The following is a 19,096-nucleotide window of genomic DNA, read 5'->3' as shown; positions in this document are numbered from 1 at the left end:
AATTCTTAGAATTAACTATTTTGTGCATAAAATAAACACATGTAGGCTAAACCGAATTGAAAAAGAAGTGAAAGCCAACAAAGTGATGCAATAAAGAACATCACTATTTAAGTGAAAGTGTTGCTCTCATAATTATGTGTGGGAGAATTTAATATTAAATTATTTACATATATTATACCTGTATGCATTATTCATTCTATATTCTTTAATATTAAAATGGTTAAAAGTTAAGAAACATTCAACTGAAATATTTATAGGGTAGATTGGGGTTAAAGAAAAATTAGGAAACTCTTCTTCTCATGGAATAAATAATTATGTAGGCATAATTTCTACTTCCCACTTCTTTATTTTATTTTAGAGCAGATGAGTTTAAAAAAATATTAAGTTAAGTTATTTTTACTAGTTTTTTTAATAAAAAAAAAAACATTTAACAATCGGATTCTTTGAGCAGAGAAGCATTTCTGGTGAAAATCACTCATTTTCGAAATGATATGAAAGATAATGTAGAATGGCGCACTTGGGCGTATACGCACTTATTTTTTAATTAAGTATTTTCTTTAGTTTAAGTTTAGTTTAGTTAAACGTGTCTTGCAAAAAAAGACAGGTGAGCTTGCAGATTATAAAAATGCATATTTAACATTATTATGTTTTAAAACAAATCTAAACTTAAAATCAGTATTGACTTTTATTTGTTTTTTTAATCGTTTCAATGATATTTTCGATATTTTGAACTTTTCATGTATTTGGCATTTCTAGTTTTTATTCATAAAAATATGTATATTGTTATTCTGTACAACATATTATTATTGCATTTATCTTTTTGATTATATATTATTATTTATTTGTTTATCTTGTATGTATTTGTATATAATAAGTATAATGTGTATATGACAAATATGTTTTTTTATTAACTATATAACAATGATATGATTGTATCAACAGTAAAACATATAATATAAAAAACTAAATTAAATATTTATGTTTAACAACAAAATAAAATTAATAAGTTATAATAATAAGAAGAAATAAATATTATATGTAATTGAATTAAATTATTTAAAAAAGATACATTTTTTTATGGCAGTACCTGATCAACTTTTTTGTATTGTTTTTTTTTTTTATTTTTTGAAGTTCGATTTTCAATGAGAAAACTTGGTGAAAATAATTTTTGTAATTTTAGCAATTTGATTGATTGATGTTGCAGCAGCTTGGTTTCATTATTTAACTGAAAGTAAAGAAATAGATTTATTTATAATTAATTCATGTATTTTCTTCACGATAAGTGTATTTTTTTTATTTTTTAAAACTAACTTTCTTCGTGTAAAGCATTTTTAAGGAGCTAAAGCTGTTGTAAGAATTTTACCCAATTTTTTGTTTTAAAGTCATTAAAAACAGTAAGAAAATACTCATCCTTTTAATGAGGGTCACCAAAAAATATTCACACGCATTTTTCTGCACATGGAATTTTAAAAAAATATTTCATTCTAAATATTCTATTATGTGGTTTCACCGATTTTTTGTTTGTTTTTATAACAAATTCATCATCTAAAGAAGACAAATTTTAAAAATAATGTTGGAAATGCTTATTTTTTTAAATTTCAGCAGATTGGTAAAACAAAAGTTTGTATAAGAAATCAGCACCAAAAATGAAATTTTAAACATATTTTTTTAAAACCATGAAAGGCAAAGATTTAAGGTTTCATTAGACTTCATATAAAATTAAATGAGGGCCCACAATCATAAGTCATACATATCTACCTCATTACAATAATGAGAATTTCTTTAAAATAAGTAAGATACTAAAAAAATTTGAACTGTATATAGAAGATAAATATTTGTACTTCAACCTACAATTTACTTTTTTGAAAACTATGATGTGTTTTTACCTTAGCACTTAGCATCAAACACATACAGTTTTGTTAATTTTAATTTTTTAAAAACTACGTGGAGGAACTTATTTCAAGAACATTATGTAATGGACCAATTATTCGCTTTCGAATCCAGGAATAAAGTATTCAGTTTTATTTTGACATTCTCTTTCGTTCGAAAGTTATTCGAATTCGTACGATACGTATTTTCACTTTCTAACGATTCGAAAGTTCATTTTGATTCGAAACTTAAGCAAACTTTGACATTCCAATCATTCGAAACAAACGTCATTTATTAAGCGTTCACATTTTGAAGAGAGAAATTAAAAGAAAAATATGTAGGTTGTTTTTTTCCAAAAAATAAAGAAAATGTAATATATTTTAATGAAAATCTGTTGATGTTTTAATTAAAGGTCACAGTCACACTCAAATTGGACAACGAGGGAACAGAAGGAAGTTCTCATAAAGCTGATGGAAGAAAACCCAGAAATCGCGAGAGGTTTTTTAACAAATAGAAATGTTTGTATGTATGTTTATGCATGTATACTTCAATACAAAAACAAACAAAAATTGGTGGACAATGAAGTCAAGAGTAAGCAGTCGGGCTTCAACGACAATAATTTAATAATCCTTACTGAATTTGAAGAAGCAATCGTCAGGCTAACTGCACTTGCTGAATCAGTGAAAGGAATACGTGGGAATGTAGCTCAGCCTCCGACAAAAGAGTCTGAAACTTTTCCAAAATCAAATGACGTGTCGATGACATCTTGCCATGAGGCCGAAAATGGGAGTGAAGATTTGTCTCCACATTGTAGTAGAAGGCCCAAAACAGACACACCTGTGCAAATTCTACAAAAGCAGAATGATGTTCAACAAGTTTTTTTTTAAGATTTGTGTTCTAAACTGAACCACATTAAAGAAGAACTCCACCGAATAACCCGGTATTTACAGAGGATTAGCGATACACAAAAAGAAAATTTTGAAGAAAATCGTCGACATCACCTTGCGTCCATAATCCTTCTTCTAAAAACATGTTCCCGTTCTTCGTCATTAGAATTAACAAACAAAACTATTGCCATTGTTTACTTTCTCCAAAATAAATAAAAAACTACACCGATTTAAAAATTTATAAACTTTGATTAAACGATTTTAACGACTGTGTAACTTTTTGGTTCTTGTTGACAATTGTGAAGTGTGACCGATGTGAGTCAAATAAAGAGACTTCAAAGATAAATTATAAGTACATTAATTATTTTATTAGATAAAGGTGCTGAGTTAGCTGTACAAAATTTTGTAATGTATTTTTTTTACTTTTCATATCAATAAACTTAAATTTATGTTCCCATATTCAAAGTTTCATTGATGGTTTTTTAAATAATTAAAATCACTTGCACTTAGAACTTTATTAATTTAATTTTTCTTAAGTTAAGATATTTTTTTGTTTTCCATCCAATTGTTTCAATGAAATTAGAAGTTTGTGGAAAAGTTTTAAATTTTGTTACTTGGGTCACACTAAATAAGATCGAAACTTCAAACAGCTGACTTCGAATTCGAGTTCATTCCGGTTGATTTAATGTATTCATTCCATGATGAACATTATTGGTTAGAATGTCAAAATACAGAAATTTCATTCTAATGAATAAATCTATTCTAACGAATTGGCTATTCATTTGAATGTCAAAATAAGGCTGATTGTTTGTTGCTTTCACAAAACAATCTTAATTTTGCCTATTAGTATTATTCGAGAACATCTATTCCTTTTTTTCCAGACCACTATCGAAAAGGAATAAATTAATTTTGAAAAACAACAGGTCTAGGCAATAAAAAAGTACGTATTTTTCAGAATTTTAAAAATGAATGTAAGCAATGTGTGGCATTATTGTTGCATTTAGGTAAAAGTTATATAAATATTTATGCTGTGTCGAACGATCCAAAAAAGTTATTTTGTTTAACCTAATTCTAGACCACATTTATCACCAATAATTTGTCACTTCGGTTCATTTTGGAAACTTACACTGTATAATTATTTCGGTAAAAATCTACCAATGGCCTATTCGATATTGGCGTACTTGCAGCAACACATTTATTCTTTGTTTCAGGTCAAATAACACAAAGGGTCATATGCTAACAGATGAGAAAGTTCTAAGAGTCAGGGCTGACAAGCTTGAACTCGCATGTGAAATCGATCGAGCAGACTCGGGGTCGGACTCATATGCATTTCATATGCAAAGATTAGAACGATCTCAAAGCTCTTTGTATGCACTTGCACTAGTTAAAACAGTAGTTTCTGTGCTGTCATTCAATTCAAGAAGGAAAAATGTCTTCCGAAAGCGAAAATGAAAGCGTAATTATTAACAATAATGCTGACCATCCTAGTGAATTTCTAGAAACTGAAACTAAATGAAGTTTTACTGGAGAAGTCGCAGTTACCAGTTTTTAAGGCAAGACAAATTTGGCGAGGACATAAGTGAACAAAAAAATTACTAAAAAAGTGTCAAATATGAAGTCCCGCTTGAAAAGCAAAATAGATTGTAAAAAAACTGGGAATAAGAAAATAATTCTTTCGCATGGGGGAAAAGAATTGCTTATTTTGATGCTTGTAAACTTTTCATCTGCGTTGCGCGTAGCCTGTACATTTATTAGATAGTATCCTTTGCGATTGACGTACTCCTCGTAGTTTCCTTATACGCATATGTGTACAATCCAAGCACCAATGGCGTAAGGAAACTCATATTAATGGCTGAATCACAAACACGCTTTAGCTTCGGCTTCGTCTGCGTTACGTTGGGCCTGCTTCGAGGTTGCTTTGAATGATACTTCCAATATGACATTTCTAAAATCGCACTTCTGTCATTAGCAGCTGTTTTTTTTTTCTCAAAATAAAAAAATATGAGTTTTGAAATCAAAGAAATTAAATTTATCGCGGAAGTAACTTACACAGCCTATAATAGCCAATGGGAATCCCTCTAAAAGCAAATGTCTTTTGTTTGTGATTTTTTTTACAGCTGTTAAGCTGTAACACAAAGCAAATCTTCAGAAAATTAGAACCAGAGCTCCCGTTTGGAGTCACATTACGTAACATTACGTTATTTCCTTACGATTGTCAAATGAAACGTGAGGTCTGAGCTTCATTGTGATAGCATGCATTGAACTCCTTTGGCTGAACGTCAGGCGAAGGCGAAGCTGAAACGTGTTTGTTTTTCAGTCATTACTGCTCCATAGCATTTGCGCTTCTTCTATTTCTTCAGAAGTATGTGGGAATATGATCTAATCAGTTGAACGGCTTGCAATTTTTGGTGTGACTTGCTGTATTGCCACCCTAGATATCGTTGATTGATGGACACCAATCTCCTGCATAACGCAGACCAATCCTCATTTTTTCTTGATGAGTCAAAGCACCACCGCCTGTTTCCATTTTAATGTATGTTTTTCAACTGAGTAAGAGAAAACCCATTATCAAAATTTGTGAGATCGATTTCATGCAATCGAGCGTTTGCTCATATTTTTGCATATCAAAACTAGAACTTTTTCACATAGAGCTTTCGTCGAGAGATTGATCTCAACACTTTGAACTTGAACTCAAAGCTTGAGATCGATCTCGGTGTCTGTATTTTTTTTGCTTGTCATTCTTAGATAGTTCGCAGAAAAGTGAGTAAAGAGCTTAAACTCATCTTTTTGTCTATAACCCGAAGTCTTAACTACAAAAAGTCGAAAATCAGCTAAAGATATTAAGTTTTTCAGTAAAAATTGTAAGCCCTTTCTTGGCACTTCTGTATAACAGCCAAGAATTTGACATCGTCACATGCTAACTAACTCAATCTAACAGATGCATTACAATCGTAAAAAAGACGCTAGGATGCGACCCACACTGATAACTTCCCATCCCGTCTGTCGATTTGTCTTGCTTAAAAGTTTCTCTATATGTACTCGTATCAATTTTTAACAAATTTGCGTACTATTTTTTTTAGATTTTATTTTTTATAAAAAAACGTTTGTTGGATTTTTATATAAAAATTACTGAATATCGAAAACAATATGTTTTATGGAATAAAATAAGATTGAAGTCAATATTTTTAATTTTTGAAAAGCTATTTGAGTCGAAAGTAAATTTTTACCAAGTTTTAGCATTGTATTTTTTTAGTACAAAAACTGTCAATTCGATTTTTTTCAAAATTTTATAGAATGTTGAAAACAATATTTCTTATGAGATAACATTAGTTTGAAGCCAATATTTCAAATTTTAAAAAAGATATTTGAGTCGAAAAACAATTTTTACGAACTTTGAGTAATTCCTTTTTAAGGTATTTATTTTTTGTTAAAAAACTTAGTTTGATTTTTCTCAAAATTTTATCGAATGTTCAAAAAAATATTTCTTCTAAGATAAAATTAGTTTGAAGCTAATGTTTTTAATTTTAAAAAAGATAATTGTGTCCAAAATCTATTTTTTACAATTTTTAATAATTTTCTTTAGACTTTTATTTTTTGTGAGAAAATTTTCTATTCGTTTTTAGTCAAAATTTTACTGAATGTTGAAAACAATATTTTTCATAGGATCAAATTAGTTTAAAGCCAATATCTCAAAGTTTTGCAAAGATATTAAAGTCAAAAATCAATTGTTATAAACTTTTGTTAATTTTTATAAGGTTTTAATTTTAATTCGATTTTTCTCAAAATTTCGAAAAATATTAAAAACAATATTTAAAAAAAATAAAATTAGTTTAAGGTTAATATCTTAAATTTTTTAAAAGTTATTTGAGTCGAAAATCAATGTTTGCTAACTTTTATTAATTTTTTGTTTTAGGTTTTTATTTTTTGTAAGAAAACTGTCAATTCTATTTTTCTCAAAATTTTTAAAAATGTTGAAAACAATATTTTTTATAAGATTAAGTTAGTTGGAAGCCATAATCTCCAATTTTTGAAAAGATATTTAAGTCGAAATTCAATTTTTACCAATTTTGAGTAGAGTTTTTGTTTAGGTTTTACCATATGTTGAAAACGTTATTTTTCGTTGCACAAAATAGTTTTGGAGAAAAATTATTTTTTATTCTTTTTATTATTTATAGTCCTTTCAGCATCTTTTTGCATTATTATATAATATAACAAAATTTATTTGAAGTCGATATTTCTTCTGGTTCTTGAGCTATGGACGACGAAAAAAACATCGAGAACGTACGGACTATGGGCCCTAGGGACCTTGAAGCGTCGAGAAATGTCAACATTTTCAATTTGACAAATCGGGCCCATTACAATAACTTCCGATGGGAATTAAAAAATGTATTTTTCAAAATAAAAAAAGATCAAAATATGTATGATATAAATGGAAATGAAGAATAATTTTTTACACATACCTACCCCCAAAAATCAGGAGGTATTCTCAGTTCAACATCAGTTGATAAACTTGTAAAAGCAAAAAATGCAATATGTGCTGCATGGAAAAGATGTTTTTCAAATAAATTCGTTGACCATACCGTTAAATACAAAGTTTTCGTTGGAGTAGTGGAATCGGTGATGCTTTAAGGATATCCAACGGAAGTCAACCAAAAGATATTCTCATTTCCAAAGTGGATGAACAATATAGGCTAGATTATATAAATATGGCTACATCTTCCTTTCACCGATCGTTGTACAGCGCCCTGAACCACAATTTGTATGAACAAAATTATTTCAGCAACTACAATAGCCAAGAACTAATATCTCCCATCTTTAAATTGAGGGGAGAACTCATAAAGCTTAACTACATACCACATCGTTCGGATTTACCGATCTATTGCAGCATTTATATCCTCGAGGAGCGAGAAGATGTAGTACACTTTATTGGTAAATGTCCTTTTCTCAAGGAAACTCGAAGATTGTATCTAGGCAGTGATATTAAATCTGAATCTGAAGTAAGAGCACTTTTAAACTGTGAATCAGATGTAAAGCTACTTCTAAACTATTATAAACAAGAAAAAAGAGGCTGGGATGTGACCCACACTGATAACTTTCCATCCCGTCAGTCGATGTGTCTTGCTTAAAAGTTTGTCTATATGTACTCGTATCAAATTTTACCAAATTTGCGCACTATTTTTTGTAGATTTGATTTTTTATGAAAAAACGGACTGTTGGATTTTTATATAAAAATTACTGAATATCGAAAACAATATTTTCTGTGAAATAAAATAAGTTTGAAGACAATATTTTTAATTTTTGAAAAGCTATTTGAGTCGAAAGTAAATTTTTACCAAGTTTTAGTATTGTTTTTTTAGAGTTTTATTTTTTGTATAAACACTGTCAATTCGATTTTTTTTGAAAATTGTACCGAATGTTAAAAACAACATTTCTTATAAGATAAAATAAGATTGAAGCTCAAATTTCAAGTTTTTGAAAAAAAATCTGAATCGATATTCAATTTTTACCAATTTTGAGTAATGTTTTTTTTTTGATTTTTATTTTTTTTATAAAAAAAACTGTCAATTCGATTTTTCTCAAAATTTTGTCAGATGTCAAAAAAATTATTCTTCGTTGCACAAAATTGTTTTGGAGATAAAATCATATTTTAGTCTTAAAATTTTGGAGGTGACAAATTTTTTTTCAGTTTTTTCGATTTATAAAAAAAACCGTTAGATGGAATTTTTCCAAAAAATATACTTGTTTGGTATCACATTACAGTTTATTATATAAAATTTAATTCAAGTCTCTAGTGTTTTTGGTTCCCAAGATATTTAGGGTTAACCAAAATTTTCACCTTTTTGTCAATCTACTATGGTAAAAAAAACTACCCACGGAATTTTCTTGAGAGCCCTTTCTTGATCTTTCTGTCTTATTATCTGTATAACAAAATTTATTTGAAGTCGATATCTCTTCTGGTTCTTGAGCTATGGAAGACGAAAAAACGTCGCGAACGTACGGACGTACGGAACGTACGTGCACACGCACGTACAGACATCTTTCTAAAAATGTTTTATTTCGATTCTAGGGACCTTAAAACATCGAAAAATGTCAAAATTTTCAATTTAACAAATCGGGCCCATTACAATAACTTCCGATGGGAAGTTAAAAATAAAAAAATGTTTGTATCATAATGAAGAAAAAATAAAATCATTATCTATCTATCTATCAGTTTAACATCTGAAAACGCCAAGTCGCAAATAACCGCTGTTCCAGAATTAAGTTTAATTTTAAAACGAAGACTTGAACATTTCATTTCTTTTCTTTTTCCTCCCCATTGAATAAAACTCCTAAATAAATTTATTTGTGAATTTTGCAAATCGAAATTTTGCACAACTTTTTTCACCAACACCTTTACAGTACTTAATTTGTCATCAGTTGAATAAAGTTGGGTTGTGGTTTATTTTAACTTAATTTGATTAATTTTTGATTGATCATCCATCTTAAAAATTATTGAATTTATTTTTTGTGTTTATTCTGATGAAACAACGCCTCCATTTCTTCAGTTACCTATTTTAGAAATGTTATAACTTAGCACAGGTAAGTTCAAGTTCAAAAATTAAAATTTGTTTTTGAAACATTCTTTTTATTACATTAGTTAAATGCATGTATGTATGTATGTAGATAATCACAAATTTTGGGACTCCCTAGAAATTTCCAATCCACAAGCTCGAATACATCAGTTTTGAAAAACTTTTCAATTTAAATTTACCAACACTCACTATTCTTTTGATACCACTTTAGTTCAAATACGATCTTGATTCACCGCCATTTTCAATTTTTCTCATTTTTTTTTCAAACATCGTTTGAATGAAAATTGTTTTTATATTTTTAATTGCTTTATACCACCTCTGAAATCCTTTTTCAAAACATATTTCGAGCACTCCGAATTGTTTAAAATGTCCTTCAAAAGCTACCGATACAGTAGAAATATCTACACATAAAAACTGTGAAGTTCATGTTCAAAATAATAGGATTTAAATTTTTCTAACTCAACCAACCAAAATAATTTAGTTTAAAATTTGTCCTTTGTTGAGTCCAATTCATATTTCTATGCATGTTTAAAGTTTACCTATATACAAGCATATGCCAAATTGTAACCAAAACTTGTTTTTTGGGTTTGCAATTAGGAAAAATTGTGTAGGTAGGTTCCTTTTCTATCTACCTAGGGACTTGGTTGTTAAATCCTCCTGAGTGCAAGGAATGTGCATTTCTTCCATCCTTCTTCGCAAGTAATTCAAAATGTTATACTTATACTGAGATCTAGCATGAAATTGGAAACTTTAAGGAATCAAATACGAACATTTCATACAATTTTACAATCCGAACGGATTTGGTGATCATTTTCATCGGGATTCTAAAAAGTTTCCAATTACGATAGAATTCTTGATAAGTTGACGATTATAAAACTGTATGATGATTACCTATTCACTTTTCTTCAAGTTCTAATTTTTCTTTTCTAGAAACAATTTAAATCATTTTAGTATGGTGTGTATTTTTATGGAAATTTCCATTAGTTATGACTTATGATTCTTGACTCTATAATAGAGTAGTTTTGAAATGTGAATTTAATTTTCCACATAAGCCAAACTTTAATTTTAACTATTTGGTCAAGTTTTAAAAATACCTCTTTTCAAGATTATTTGAATATAACGAGAACTTGATGTAATAGAATTGTTTAGATAACAGGTTCGTTTCAGAAATAAAAATTACTCTCAAACCGTCTTGCCGTGTTCTGTTGAAAATCCTCGTTTTAGCATACAAAGTTTAGCGCTTCGATCAGATTTTTGTAAGACAATCGGTGTTGGTAGTGCACCCTTGGTGGCTGTCTTAAATAAACTTACGGTTTTGTACTCTTTTTCTTTCGCCGAGTTTTTTAATTTTATTTCAAAATCGAAATTTTTTCATAAAGCAATATTTTTACTTTGGAAAAATGTACTTTGCTGAAGTCTATTTTGGTAGCCAAAATGGGATACGCCTTAAAATCTTCAGAAAGCATTTGAATAATTTTAAGTTCAACTTTGTCTGTGTTCATGCTTGTTAAAAGCTTGACTAGGTGAAGTGGACTATGGATCTCAAGGTTTTTCAAATACTTATCGATTGCCGAATGAATGCAATCCACCTCCTGAGTTAAGGAATGTCCCGGCTAGGAAACAATCATCTCTACATCACTTCGGTTCAGGACAATTTTAATTGCGGTGGAATTGATTTTGTTCCTATTCTGCGGAACACATGAATCACTCCATAGTATGATGGATTTTAAGGTGAGGTATACTTCGATAAGCCTTGCCAAAATTTGTATTATTGCACTTGCAATGTCATTTCCTGAGCGACCAATATGAGCTTCTGTCCAAACTACGCAATAAGTAAATCTTTTTATGCCAGAGATAGCAACTACTACTGTTGCAGTTAGATTGAACAGATTAAACTTCCTCTTATAGTAAAATGCGGATGCGTTTCCCCTTGGCAAGCTGAATACACTTTGTAGGTCACAGCTTACTACACATTTTGTTGCATCCAAATTGCATCTGTCTAAATCTCGGTCGGCTTTCAAAAGCTTTTTCTCTTTTACGCGTTCTTCAAATTTAGCTTTTTCGTCCAGTGTCAGATTGTTTTCATTATTTTTAAATAAAACGCATTTGTCGAATTGGTCTTTCTTAGGTTTATGAAATGAAAGATTGAATTCGCTATTGAAAATTGAACGGTAAACATTCTCTTTTACTGGATTTTGATAATCTTCAACATAAAGTCTGTACATCCGAGCTAAGCTGAGATTGCTTTAAAGATATTTCTTATCTGAAGTTCCGCCACAAATACTAAAATTTTGTTTGCGATCTTTGTCCCATAAACATAGCATTTCTTAAACACAAGTGCACGTAGGACAAACCAATTCTCAACATTCTTAGTATTTTTTTCTATCCCTTGTCACCTTAATATGCACGTGGAACAAAACAATTCTGACAAAAAACTTGACAAAAATTATATGGAAAAAATGTCCCAAACGCCAAAAAATGGTTTATGGCACAAAACAATTCTAGAAAATGTTGATTTTGGTGGATATGGAACAAAATTGATGTTGGATATCTCGGGATTGAAAAGATGTAGCGCAGATCTGATCACAGATTTAGAAAGAGCATACAAAATTACCATAGAATCCATTCCTAACTCAAAACCGCCAAAAGTGGAGTATGGAACAATCCAATTCTCGGGCGACGATATCTCAAAAAACCTGATGTGATACATTAATTTGGAAACTCATTGAAAAAAGTAGAATTTTAATGCCAGAAAGAAAACTTTGTCAACCAGTGATAGAATTTAACCAATTGTTAGGCTTATGCATCTGAAATATGATTTCAATTTACAAACTTTTGAATTGACTTTGTTTTAGATATTTATTTAATGACTAATTTTTATCAATCTCAATCTCCTTATTTATGAACTACACTTCCATTCTACCAATTTGATTGGAGTATGTATTCAAATTCAAATTCAAACTGATTTCAACTCCGCCATATTCATATTTAACAGTGGCAAATAAAGTGTGTCCGACTTTAAGCAGGTTTTATTGATAAATTATAATATATCCAGATATAAACACATAACTACATACCTATGTATATGCATAAGTAAATATACATAATGTATGTTATGTACACTCTTCAAAAAAAAAAAGTTAAATAAATAAAAGGACAAAATTGTACTTCCTTTTCTTTCCCAAACTAAACAAAATGACTGGGTTAGGTAAATTCCACATTTTTTTGTTTTTGCTTAATGTCCACCCGTATCTTAGCTGAGTCTCATCCTCCACACAATTTCATAGGTACATAGATAGATAACCTGTTTTTATGTTTTCGATTTTCAATTCCTAGTTTTTTTTTTCCTTTTTCGAATGTTTGTTCCCAAACTCAAAAACTGGTTTTGTATTCACTTTTTTTTCAAATCTTTATCACATCATGCTAAAAACTCAAACACACAAAGCAAATCCTAATCTCCAGGAAATACAACAACAAACTTAAGACTTAAAAAGAAAGAAAAGATCCTCGCCTTCGTCGTTAACTTCGACGCGACCATCATTTCTCAATTCTTAAATTCTCAAACATGCCACAAAAACCAAAAAGAAAGAAACGAACAAAAAAGAAAAACAACAACAACTCAGCAACAGCAAATAAAACAACCAAAAAAATCTGTAAAACAAAAAAGAAAATAAAAGAAAAAAGATTTTTTTTTTTTTGAAGAATCTGTATTTTTTTTTTATTTTAAATAATTAAGTTTTTAAAATGGCAACTACTTTTGTTCGGATTTAATTTTATACATAAACATAAAAAAATATGATTTATACAAAACAAAAATAACATAAACATTGATTATTTTGCATTTATAAAAAATTGTATTTGTCTCTTAAATAATAATAAAATATAAAATAAAAAAGGAAGCAACATTCCAAATAAAATATTTATATTTTTACGTCTTTTTGTGACTTAAATAAACGATAATAATAATAATTAGAAATTAACATTTTATAATATCATTTTTTGAGGTATATGCGTAAGAAAAACAAAAATAAAACTAATAATTAATAAAATTAATACATTTATAGGTATTTACACAAAGCTATAGTTTTTGTTTAAATCTTATTCTAGGATGTTCTTCTTATAAATCTTGTCGGACTTTACAACCTTCGTTAAGTTTAGTAAATGTATTTGTAAGTTTTTGTTTGTTTAAATGGTGGTGATTCCTGAGATCATAGTTTTATTTTTATTAAAGTTTTGAAAGATCCTATTTTAAAGTTTATTGTTAAATTAATTTTATTGGATGTGTTGATGTGGCTGGCTATGGATGCTAACTTCATTCTCTTAAACTAAAGTTTCTATAATCTAATTTCCCTGAGAAGTTCGTATTTATTTGTTTCAATTTTGGCTTCAAATATATTGTCTTGTTTTTGTTTAAAATTTAAATGGCTATCACGAAATATTTAAATATAAATAATATACAATTATAATAATTTACATATAGACCAGGTCTTGGCCAGCCATTGCGAATGATTCGACTTTGACAATTTCAAACTTTTGCGGAAGGAGTGAGGAATTATTGGAAGAGGAATCTGAATTATTGTTGTCTTCGACACTAGAAATTGCTTGAAGTGGAGAATCGTTCTCCAGGGCTAATGATTGAGTTTCATTTGCTTGGGCTTTGGCTGTTTTTCTGCGACTAGCCGGTGGCGCTTTGACCTTTTTGGGGGGTTTTGGGCGCATATGAATGTCGCTGTGTTTGCGCAAGTGATCCTTGCGACAGAAGCTTTTGTTGCACAAGTCACAGGTGTGCGCCTTGAAGCCAGTATGAATGGCCTCTTTGTGACGGCGCAGATCGGTCTTGTGGTGGAATTGCTTGGGACAGACGTCGCACTTGTGCGGCTTGTCTTGGGATTTGTGCCTGTCTAAATGGGATTCGTAAATTTCTTCAGATTGAAAGCGCTTACCGCATTTTTGGCATCTGTATGGCTGCTCTCCGGAATGGAAGCTCTTGTTGTGCTGCGTGAGGTAGCAGATCTTGGTGAATTCCTTGTTGCATTCCTCGCACTTGAGACGGCCTGTGGGCAGAGTGGTCGAGGTGGCATTAGTTGTGGTGGTGGTGGATTCCCGCTTGCGTTTGACGGCCTGTTTTCGGATTGTTTGCGATGGTTCGTCTCCGTTGGAGAGTTGATTCGTTGTCGATGAAGACACAGTTGGAGAGTATGGGTTTGTTTGATCGTTTTGCTGCGGTGCGGCAGCGGTGGTGTGCATTGGTGGGATGTCGGCTTCCTGGGGCGAACTCTGTGCACCGAATGGCGACATTCGGCTGCTGTAGTAGGACTCGGGAACGGTAGGAGATGGAGCTTGCATTAGATTTTCCTTAAACGATGGGATACCGCCTGTGTAGCGTTGCAGATCGATCATAGACGGCTGATGGATCAATTGGACGATGTGGCCATTGGCGTCTAGGGCGACCATCTGCTGCTGCATTTGTGACTGTTGCGTGTTCGATGGGTAGGATGAAACGTTTGCGAGCGATGCGATGTCGACGAAAGAATTAAGCTGAATTAATTCCTGGTTGTCATTACCAATAATAGTGGGATAGTTCTGTTGGTGCTCCGCCACCTGTTGTTGCAGATGTTGGTATGATGGGATGGTGGTGGTGGTGTTGTTGAGTGTGATGGGGGTGGTGGTGTTGATAGCCAAAGGGTTGATGATGTATTGCTGCTGCTGCGGCGGCTGCTGCTGCTGTTGATCCATTATATTGTGGATAGTGGTGGCTGTGTTGAAAATGGTGGTGGGCTCCTGTTGGTGGTGGTGGATGGGGTGGACCTCCCGGTATTGGTGGTGGGAGATAATATGGGGAGATTGAAGCGGCGGCAGCAGCCGCTGCTGCTGCGGCTGATGCAGGCTGATGGCTGACTGATATTCCTCCTCCAGGCTGCTGCTGTTGTTGTTGCTGCTGCTGGGGCTGTTGTTGGGGCTGGACCCCTGTAATTCCTGATGATGATATTGTTCCTCCTGTAGTTGGAGGCTGTTGTTGTTGCTGCTGTTGGTGTTGTGAAGTTGTTCCTCCTCCCGATCCATGATGGATACTTCTGTGCTCGAAATGGTCAGCAGGCCCCTCGGTTGGGAGGCTTGGACGGAGGGACCTGCTAGCCCGTTTGGGTGACCGTTTAAATTGCTTTGTGGGTGGTATTGTTGGAATGTTTGAGATTGCTGTTGTTGCTGCTGCTGCTGTTGTTGAGCCTGAGATGAGAATCCGTTTGGCGATTGTGCTGTGTATTGCGAAGAGAAATCCGGACTTCTGGGCGGCTCCGGCGGTATAGGCGGCGGTTGCCTGGCCTGGCTATTACGGTGGTGCTTGGAGTTCGGGTCGCGGGCTGGGTGGTGATGGGCGCTTATTGGCATTGTAGCCGGATCTGGTTGACCAGAAGATTTAACTGCATTTTTGTGCAGAGTTGTGTTGTAGTGTCGCTTCAAATGACCCGAACTAGTGAACCACTTATTGCATGCGGTACAGTTGTAGGTCTTTGGACGACGCGCCTCGTTCGACTTCCAAGTGGCGCTCTTGGCCGAACTGCCACTGCTTGGCAACGATGATGATGGCGGCTCAAAGTTTCGGTATTGAGTTATGTTGTCTTGGGGCGTTGTAGTCGATGGGAACTCCGACGGACTGGACGACACTGGGTTATTGCCTGTTGCCAAATCGGTACTGCCGAATGGCTTGTCATCTGGACGAGTTTGTGGAGCTATCGGTTGGCCATATTCAACACTGTTTATTGATGGCTTCAATGATGTGATACCGAAATTCGTGGGAGAAACATACTCGGACTTTATAGGATGGAATTCGCTCTTGATTGTGGCAAAATCTTGTTTGGAATAGTAGCCAGCATGTTTATTCTCCGCGGCAAGGTGAGGTGGTCCAGGCATGTAAGCTGGATGAATATCCTGTGGCCAAGTCATTGGACGTTGCATTGGAAGCATACCTGCATTGACCGCTGCTGCAGCAGCAGCACTTTCGTCTTCTGGCTGGGGTGGATAGACCATCTTTTGGGAGTCCAAGTCCAGAATATCCGAACTGGGAGGCTCCTCTTTGATGTATGGCGCAAATGGATGGTACTGGCCGCGTTCTGAAGCTGATGACGCTGAACGTTCTGCTGCCGAGTTTATGCAATCCTCACTGGTGGGAGCGCCATGAATGCTGGTGTAGTGTTCGCTGAGTTCGGCTTCGGTGGCACACAATATACCACACTTATTGCATTGCTTGGACGCCGATGGCGTCGGGGTACGATTAGACATACTCTTCACTTCCGCCATTGTGTGATTTGCTGCCGAATTGTTCTGCGACGGGCTGGACGAACTCACTACTCTGGGACTTAGTGAACTGTTTGATACAGAGCTGCTGGTATTATTGGGCGCAGCACCTCCATTGGCATTTACAGCCACGGGATTTGAAGAATGAGAGTTTTGGCTAGCACTGGCGACTGGCGATAAATGATGCAAGCCACCATTGTTCAAGTACGGATGGAACCGCTGTGATGTAGCCATGACTTTGTAGTCTGTATGACCGCCGGGAGTTGCCGCCAAGCTTTGGTTCTGCATTTGATAGGACAGAGCCTGATTCTGTTGCAATTGCTGCATGGCACTGCCGTAATCCACACCGGCTGGTGGCGCATGATAGAATTGCTCATAGCCACCCAGATAACCCGCTCCTGGGGGATGATACGAGTGCATGTCTTGATACATTTGATTTGGGTTAGCTAAGCCTGCTCCACCGCTGCTTCCATAGAGCGGATGGTGGTGATGGGGCTGCTGCTGTTGGTGGTGGTGGTGATGGTGTTGTTGCTGCGCTTGCTGCTGCTGCTGGTGCTGTTGGTGGAGATGGTGTTGATGATGAAGCGACGACGAAGTCGATGATGATGAGGATGATGATGGCGGCGGTAACGCCTGGTGATCTGGCGTTGGTGTTGACGGCTGATTGTCACTCGAATCGGCTGCGGCACTCACCGTACTATTTGTGACCGTATGCAACGGTTGCATTTCGGTTTTAATCCCAGCCATTGTCGATGATGCCTGCACATTTGTTGGCGTCGGCGGTGTTGGAGGTGATAGCAGTGTACTTATGGTAAATACACTCGTGTCTGTTGTCACCACAACTGGCGCCTCACCACATAACACGTTGTCTTGTCCAATTCCACTTCCACTTACTTCTACTCCTCCGGTTTTTCTCTTACTTTCACCGGTATCTTCTTGGTCTATCGAAGTCGATGATGAAAACTGCTGCTCTGCCACTGCAATCACACCTTCCAATGACGATGAACTTTCTGCTGTTGTTTTACTTAATGCAGCGATCTCTGGGTCTCTGTTACTCCAATTTAAGCTCATTTCATTTTAATATCAATCGTAAAAATGTCGGTGATTTTTATTTAAATATTTTCGTATCGAAATCAAAACAAATCAAAAAATAATAAACACAGCGAACCAATGGACATGGACACCAAAAATACACAACGATACTTTCGTCCTCGTTGTTCCAAAGCGCAGCACCTTACTAAGGGTAACGTAAACCAAACGAACGCTAAACACACCAAACACAATGGAAAATAAAACTTATATAGAGGTAATCACTTTCTAAATCTTTGTGCCTCGTTTTTCGTCGTCGTCATCGTCGTTTATTTTCTCTTTGCCGCCGCGTTCAAAACAAAAATCTCTCAAGTCTCAACAAAAATAATAAAAGAAAACGAAAACACTTGTAGCTGCTTTGCTGTTCGTTCGCTATTTATTGATACTGTACTCGCACTCGTTCTGTTTTGTGTTCCTTTTGCCCACCTTCACTTGTTTGTACTTTTATCTTGTAGAATAATTTTGTGTTGTTTTTTTTTTTGTTTTATTTTAATTTATTAACACACACACACATACATACATTAACACCGAAACGCGAATAAACATTTGAGCATTTCACTTTTGAGTTTTGTTTAATTAATTAATTTATTTTGTATTTTGTTGGTTGTGGTTGTTGTTGTTTTACAATGAATTAGTAAAAATCACGACCCGAATAGAATATTATTTTGTTTTCTCTTTTAATCGTTATTATTTTCAAATTTTTAAATATCAACTGTTCAAATACCGATTGCACGTCGTTACTTTTTGTATGATTCGTTATTTTATATTTGCTTTTGTTTTTATTTTTATTTTTATTTCGATTTAAAATTATAATTTAAAAATTGATTATAAAATAATAAAGAAACAAAAAAGAACGGATTTAAAATTATAGAAAATTAAATGATTTTTTATTTTTTGAATTTTGTATTAATTTTGAGAACAAAAGAAATTAATTTAATTTTTTTTTGTGGTTGTTTTTGTTTTATTAAAAGGAAATAATAAAAATTAATTTTTTAAATATGCCAACGAGCCGAAATGGTTATGAAGAAATATAAAAATTTCCAAAAAACAAAAAAAGCGTTTGTCCTGGTCGACGTTGCAAATACAAATGACGATGGGTTTCGGTTTTTAGATTCCATCCGCATTTTCTACACAACAAAACAAAACAACAAAACAAAAGGGGAAAGGGTAGTTTACTAGTATAGTCCGTATAGTGACAGCGACAGCGACAGTGAGTGAGAAAAAAAAAACAACAATATCGTCGTCCATTTATTTACCAACAGATTTGTATATAACGGGGAAAGGCAAAGCAAACTTAAAATTTCTCCATAACACATACACATACTCAATTTCAGAGCGAAAAGGCATTGTTTGTGTTATTTGTGTGTGTGTGTGTGTGTGTATTTG

The 19,096-nt window shown here is 33.4% G+C and overlaps 1 protein-coding gene across 1 annotated transcript; it reads right to left on the bottom strand.

The window, feature by feature from the left end:
• Nucleotides 1-13,723: 13,723 nt before the first annotated feature.
• Nucleotides 13,724-18,760, bottom strand: LOC129947924 (myb-like protein Q). The gene has a single exon (XM_056058690.1). The coding sequence runs from the start codon at nt 17,690-17,692 to the stop codon at nt 13,799-13,801; it is 3,894 nt and encodes a 1,297-aa protein (XP_055914665.1). The 5' UTR covers nt 17,693-18,760; the 3' UTR covers nt 13,724-13,798.
• Between the last annotated feature and the right edge of the window lie 336 nt (nt 18,761-19,096).

The sequence above is a fragment of the Eupeodes corollae genome, chromosome 2 (assembly GCF_945859685.1).
Source record: "Eupeodes corollae chromosome 2, idEupCoro1.1, whole genome shotgun sequence".
Classification (NCBI taxonomy): domain Eukaryota; kingdom Metazoa; phylum Arthropoda; class Insecta; order Diptera; family Syrphidae; genus Eupeodes; species Eupeodes corollae.
The sequence above is the reverse complement of the archived record's forward strand: the minus strand, read 5'-3'. Positions and strand labels throughout refer to the sequence as shown.

Coding starts and splice junctions, on each gene's coding strand:
- LOC129947924 (XM_056058690.1), bottom strand. CDS start 17,692: ATGAGCTTAAATTGGAGTAACAGAGACCCAGAGATCGCTGCATTAAGT.